We start from the raw sequence: 7,542 nt of genomic DNA on the forward strand, positions 1-7,542 counted from the left end.
CTTGAAATGACGTGGCAAGGTATGACCTGACTTGATATGACTTGACTTGACATGACCAGACTTAAGATGCTCTAACTTGAAATGCTCTGATTTGACATGCACTGATTTAACTTGTCATTGGCCTGATTTGAAATAACCTGAATTTACATGATGTGACTTGGAATGACCTAATTTGTTATGACTTGGCTTGATGTGAGCGGTCAGGACAACCTGAGTTAAAATAACCTGACTTCATATGACCGGACTTAAGATAATCTAACTTGAAATGACCCATTCTGACATGACCTGACTTGACTTGAAATGATGATCTAACTTGAAGTGCCTTGATTTGACATGCACTGACTTAACTTGAAATGACCATACGCGGGATGACTCGACCTGATTTGACATGAACTGATTTAACATGACCTAACTTGAAATAACTGGACTTGATGATCTGACTTGAGTTAACTTGACTCGAAGTGACCAGACTTGATAGATTTGAATCGATATGACCTAACTCGACACAACTGATTTTACATGATCTGACTTGAAAAGATTTGACCTGAAATGACTTTAATTGACATGACTTGACTTGAAATTATCTGATTTGAAATGACCTGACCTGAAATGACTTTACCTGACCTCACGTGGCTTGAAATGACCTGACGTGAAGTGACCTGGCTTGACATAACCTGACTTGAATTGACATGACCCAATTTACATGACCGGAGTTGAAATGACTGGACTTGGCACGACCTGACTTGAAATGACTGGAGTTGGCATAACCTGACTTGAAATTACCGGACTTGGATGACCTGACTTGAAATGACCTGACTTTATATGACCTGACATATAGTTTCCAACAAAAAATTTCAAACATCACTTTTCTGTCATGTCAAAAATTTTAATGTAGTCGATGCTTTATTGTCATTATTTCGAACAGCTGAAATGTCAAACTTTCAAAATTCCAGCTTACGCTGCAGCTACATTCATGTAAGTGTCAAATGTAAAAGTTAAAAATGACTGTCAAATATTTAGGTTAGAAACATCTAAAGGTTGCTTTACACTATCTGACGACTGAATGACATTGACGTCTGAAATTTTTTGGCGGCAACTGTATATCATACAGACATAACGGGTGTTTAATTAAAAAAGTTATCAAATTGGCTATGCTTTTTTGTAAACATTGTGAAATATATCTGCAATTAACCTCAAATTTAATCGATGACAGCTGATAACACGGAAATGTCAATGATATGGCAGTATGAAGTAATAAAACACATGCGTTTTTCTTTGTGTTTTCTTCTATCAAAAAAGCAACACCAACTTGATGACTTTTTTAATTGAACACACAATGAGAAAGTACTCGTAAAATACAGAATGTTATTTTCTGGAATTTTTTCGTCTAATTAATTTTTGTCTTTCAGGAATGTCCAGCGCCTGCTACACCTACGTCAGCGAAGTCGCCACCCCCGAGAACCGCGGCATCCTCCAAGCCCTCGGCCCCATCTGCGCCTCCTTCGGCATCCTCCTCACCTACACCCTCGGCTACTTCCTCAACTGGGCGACCGTCGCCTTCCTCAGCGTCTTCTTCGCCGTCTTCACCCTCATCGCCGTCGAGTTCCTCCCCGAGAGCCCTCCGTACCTCATCAAAAAGGGCCACAACTCGCGCGGCTACGACAGCTACCTTTGGTTCCGCAGGAACGTAGCAGTAGCCCACCAGGAGATCCTCAACCAGTCCTCCAACGACAAAACCATCAGCTCCTCCACCAAAGAAGTGTACCTCAGTGCAGCCACAGTCAAGCCTTTCTTGATCCTGGTCACGCTCTTCTTCCTCCAGGAGCTGTCCGGCATCTACACGATCCTCTTCTACGCCGTGAACTTCTTCGAAGAAACGGACTTGAACATGAACACTTACGTTTCGTCGATTATCGTGGGGATCATCAGGTTCGTGATGTCGATAGTGACGGCGATTCTGGTGAACAAGTTCGGGAGGAAGGTTCTTTGCATGTCGTCGAGTGCTGGGATGAGTGCGACCATGTTAGTGATGGTGGTGTACTTCAAGTACTATGAAGTCCATTCGGACGAAAGTCGCGTTCTTCCGCTGCTTCCTCTGGTTTGTGTTATCTTCAACGTGATGTTTAGCATGGTGGGGATGCTCCCGATCCCCTGGATTCTAGTCGGGGAACTTTTTCCGCTGGAAGTCCGGTCCATCATGAGCGGAATTGTCATCTGTATAGCGCAATGCTTCATCTTCATATTCGTCAAGATCTACCCCGACATGATCACCTACTTAAACTTCAGTGGTACTTTGAGTACTTTTCTGGTGGCGTCAGTGGTGGCTTTACTCTTCTGTAAGACTATTCTTCCCGAGACTAAGAACAAATCGTTGGAGGAGATTGAAGAGTCCTTCAAGAATAGGAAGCTTGGGGGGAAGTTGGAGGGGTACGACAATAGGGGGTTCGTTTTGAACCCTGAAACTTTTAACAAAAAGTCTGATGAAATTTTTACGGTGCAGGTTTTGTAGTTTTTTACGAATGAAACTTAAGTAGAACGAAGAAGTAGGTGCAATTTTTTAAGCATTTTCATGTTTGAAATATTTTATAGTTCTTGTAGAACTGAAGGTGTTTGTACAAAGATATTTTTGTATATAATGACAATAAATATGATATTTATTTAGAAGGTGGCTATTAATTTGTGGCATGAGCTATTACTGATCAAGTTGGTCTAAACCGGGCTAAGCGTGCAGCACGCCCTGAATAGTAAGAAACTAGAAAAAGTGTATTATTATTTATTAATTATCATTGACTAAGACACTTTGTAGTCCATATATATCATCAACTTAACTAGATGACAACAATTTTAAGTGTATTTTAATATAATTCCAATGTCAAAATGTGAATATATTGACGGGAACTATTTGTACCCCGTCCGAAAATAGAAAGCAGTTTTGCTAAAACACATTAAATATTTTACTTAGTATTCAGTGACCTTCGATAATAGACAATAACAAAACTACAACAAATATAACAAAAAATACATTACAATATACCCAAAATACAAAATGAAGATATGCCTTCACAGTAATATCAAAATATACGATTATATTAAACTAATTTACTTCAAACCAAAATAAAATTTGTCCAATACATATACAGACATTTATTATAGTATAGTTATTTATTAAGCGAATTTTTACCAACTTGAAGATCACGTCCTTAAATTCTTCTAAAAAGTGTAACATTTTTGTAGTTTAAAAACCACTATTCGACTTTAAAATAAATAGCTTTAAATTTCGACTACAGGCAACCAGTAATTCTACTATTGTTTGTATTAAAGTACAATATTATAATAGTAGTTATATTATAAAGTACTTTAGTTATTACCACTGACAGATAAACATAGAGATCACGTCCTACAGTTAGATGTCCCTCTTACTATCTTCAAACAGGTTAGGAACAAAACGAAGTTTACAAGTAATTTTTATGAGATGATTCGTTTTGTTTCCTTCTTGATTTTTAAATAAATAGCTTTCAATTTAGACTATAGGCAACCAACAATTCACTGTTATTTTTATTAAGCATTAAAAAAGATTACGCTTTCAACTGAATATTTCTTTTTATTATCAAGGATAACTTCAAAAGAGGACAAATCATGCAGAGTTTTTTTCTGACATTATTCTCTTGTGTGTTTACATTAAAATTTGCTTTTTTTGGATTGGCAATTCTGAATTGTTGGCAGCATTGTGGTGAAAAGTGTCAACAACGGCGGCGATTTCTAATGACAGAATTGCTTCATCATAAAATTTCTAAAATAACGTATTGCCAAGCTGACAAAAACAATCACAGACATTAACAGTTACTCGATACCTACGAAAATCATATTTTTTCTGATATTATCGTTTTTGTGTTTAGTTTCAAAATTTCGTTGTGTAATGTCAAGTACAGCTTAAGAACAAGACGAATTTTGCAATATTTTTTCTGACATTGTTTACTGCTGAAAATAAAAATTCGGATACCGGATAACATCAAAAATCAAAAATTTTAAAAGTTGAAAAAGCGACAAATTGAAAAAGTAAATAATTGAGAGATTGAAAGAACAAAAACACAAATTGGCAAATTGGATAACCGGGAAATCAAAAATTGAAACATCGGAGAAAAGAAAAATTGTAACACGGAGAATAATTTAAAAAATTTGGAGATTTAAATATCAAAAAATTGAATTTTACGATTTTGAAATTCTTCAATTTTTAATTTTTCAAGTGTTCAGCTCTACTCTTCAAATTGTCAGTCGTAAATTTTTCAGTTTTACAGTTGTTCGATTTTCCATTTTTTTTTTCTAATTTTCGAACTTTCAGTTTGAATAAATTTATTCTTTTTGTTGAAAAATTGGAAAACGTAAAATCGAGAAAATGAAAAATGTACCTAGGAATCGAAATATCGAAAACTGAAACATCGGAATTTTTCTATCTTTCATTTCTCAATTCTAATTTCAATAAGTTTATTTTGAAATATCAAAAAATGATAACAATCGAAAACTGAAAAACCAAAAAATTAAAAAATTAAAAGTCTGATAATTGAGAAAAACGAAAAAACTGCAGCAGTAAACATTGCAAATCTGAAAAACCTGAAATAAAAAAATTAAAAAACGAAACATTGGAAAAAATCGAGAAATTGAAAAATCGAAAAATTAAAATTCAAAATTTTAAAAATCAAAAAATTGTAACAAATAATAATTGTAAAATCGAAAAATTAAACATTCAATCATGAACAAATTGGAAAATTAAAAATTCGAATAATCGAAAAATCAAAAACTGAAAAATCGGAAAATCAAAAATTTTGTAACATTTGAACATAGAAAAATGAAAATTCAAGAAATACGAAAAGTTTAAAATCCGAAAATCGGGGAACAAAAAAATCGAAAACACTAAAAATCAAAAAATTTAAGATTGAAAAATAAAAAAATTGAAGAGACAACCTGAAAAATCGGATATTTTAAAAAATCGGAAAATCCATAATTCGTAACAATTAAACATTAAACGATTGAAAAATTAAAAATCAAGATATTGAAATATAAAAAAAAAATGAAAAATTAAACGTTAAAAATCCAACACTGAATAACCAAAAATTGAAAAATCAAAAAACAGTAAAACTGAAGCATCGAGTAACTGAAATAGAGGTATTGAAAAACGGATAATTAAAAAATCGAAAAATTGAAAACAACGACAAACTGTAAAATTGAAAAATTGTAACATTCCCTCATGGAAAAATCGAAAAATTACAAAAAAACGAAAAATCATTGAGTAATCGCACTATTGTGAAATTTTAAAACACAAAAATCGAAAGATAGAGAAGCGGAAAAATCGTAACATTAATCGAAAATTTAGAAATTAAAAAGTTAAAAAAATCTAGAAAATGAAAAATCAAATATTGAAGCAAGGAAAAACTAGAAAATTCAAAAGTTGTAAAGACAAAAAATTTAAAGTCGAAAAATTTAAATCTTGAAAAAACAGAGAAATTGAAAAATAGCAATACTGAGAAATCAAAAATTGAAAAATCAAAAAAACGAAAAAAATTGCAACAGTGAAACATCGCAAAATTAAAAAATTAAAAAAATCTAGAAAATGAAAAATCAAATATTGAAGCAAGGAAAAACTAGAAAATTCAAAAGTTGTAAAGACAAAAAATTTAAAGTCGAAAAATTTAAATCTTGAAAAAACAGAGAAATTGAAAAATAGCAATACTGAGAAATCAAAAATTGAAAAATCAAAAAAACGAAAAAAATTGCAACAGTGAAACATCGCAAAATTGAAAAACTAAAAATTAAAAAATTAAAAAACGAAGCACTAGAAAAAAAACGAAAAATTAAAATTCAAAATTTAAAAAATCAAAAAAATTTTAACAAATATATAGAAATTATAAAATCGAAAAATCAAAAAATTTGTAACATTTAAACATAGAAAAATGAAAATTCAAGAAATGCGAAAGTTGAAAAATCCGAAAATCGGGCTACGGAAAAATCGAAAACACAAAAAATAAAAAAAAATAAGATTGAAAAATAAAAAAATTGAAAAAACAGAGAACCTGAAAAATCGAATATTGGAAAAATCGGAAAATCCATAATTCGTAACAACTAAATACCAAACAATTAGAAAATTAAAAATCAAGTTGAAATATAAAAACATTGAAAAATTAAACGTTAAAAATCAAACATTGAATAACCAAAAATTGAAAAATCGGAAAACAGTAACACTGAACTAATTAAAATAGAGATATTGAAAAACGGATAATTAAAAAATCGAAAAATAGCAATTCGAAAGTTGAACAATTAAAAAAACGGCGAATTATAAAATTGAAACATGGTAGCATTGAATCATGAAAAATCGAAAAATAAAAAAAACGGAAAATCCAAAGATCGAGACGCGGAAAAGTAGTAACATTAATAAAAATCGAAAATTTTAGAAATTAAAAAGTTAAAAAAAAAAAATAAAAATGTAAGAATTTAAGACGGCGACTCGAAAAACCGGAATCGAAAACTTGAGAAAGCTAAAAATAAAAAATCGAGAAATTGAAAAATCGAATATTGAAGAAACCAAAAATTGGAAAATTCGAAAGTTGTAAACTCGAAAAATTTTAAATCGAAAATTTGAACAATGAAAACAAAAAAATCAAAAATTGAGAAATCGAAAACTTTAAAAATAGAGAAATTGAAAAATCGGAAAATTGAAAAATTGTAACATCGAGTAATTGATAAATCGAAAAACTGAAAAAACGAACCTTTGAAAAATCAAACCACTGTAAAATTGACACATTTAAAACTAAAAAACTGAGAAATTGGGAAATTTATAAAATAGAGAAATCGAAAAATCGGAACCGAAAAATAAAAATATCTAGAAAACTCGAAAGCAGAATGAAAACATTGAATCATGAAAAAGCTGAAAAATAAAAAAAATTAAAAAATTGAAATCTTGATAATTGAGAAATCGATAAACTGCAAAACTGTAAAACTAAAAAACTGAAAAATCGTATAAAGGACAAGAAAACATTTAAAAATAGAAGAATAAAAAATCAAAAAATTTAAAAATTGACAAAACAGAGAAACTGAGAAATCAAAAATTGAAAAATCGAAAAAACGAAACAAATTACAACAGTGAAACATCACAAAACTGCAAATTAAGAATTGAGGAATTGAAAAATTGAAAAACCAAAAATAAAAAAAATTTAAACCAAAAAAAAAATCGAAAAATTCAAATTTAAAATTTAAAAAATTGAAAAATTTTAACCAGTACAAATTGTAAAATCGAAAAATTATAACACTGGACAATGAACAAATTGGAAAATTAAAAATCGAGAAATTAAAAATTGGGATAATCGAAATATCAAAAACTGAAAAATCGGAAAATCGAAACATTCCAAAGTTTTTTTTTAAAACATTAAAACATCGAAAAATTAAAATTCAAGAAAATTGGAACAATGAAAAACAGAAAAAATCAAAAATTTGAAAAATCGAAAATTCAAAAAATCGGAAAACCCAAAAATTGTAACACTGAAGCATCGAATG

At 30.4% G+C, this 7,542-nt stretch overlaps 1 protein-coding gene across 1 annotated transcript in view; it reads left to right on the plus strand.

Annotated features, from left to right (window-relative positions):
* LOC135138275 (facilitated trehalose transporter Tret1-like) overlaps window positions 1-2,545 on the plus strand; it is a 50,976-nt gene extending 48,431 nt beyond the window's left edge. Inside the window, exon 4 of the mRNA XM_064068217.1 lies at window positions 1,410-2,545. Within this exon, the coding sequence (XP_063924287.1) occupies window positions 1,410-2,509 (1,100 nt within the window). The 3' untranslated portion in view covers window positions 2,510-2,545. The remainder of the gene's footprint in view (window positions 1-1,409) is intronic.
* Window positions 2,546-7,542: the final 4,997 nt, after the last annotated feature.

The sequence above is a fragment of the Zophobas morio genome, unplaced genomic scaffold (assembly GCF_036711695.1).
Source record: "Zophobas morio isolate AGI-343-1 ecotype UQ-CSIRO unplaced genomic scaffold, CSIRO_AGI_Zmor_V1 ptg000030l, whole genome shotgun sequence".
Taxonomy (NCBI): domain Eukaryota; kingdom Metazoa; phylum Arthropoda; class Insecta; order Coleoptera; family Tenebrionidae; genus Zophobas; species Zophobas morio.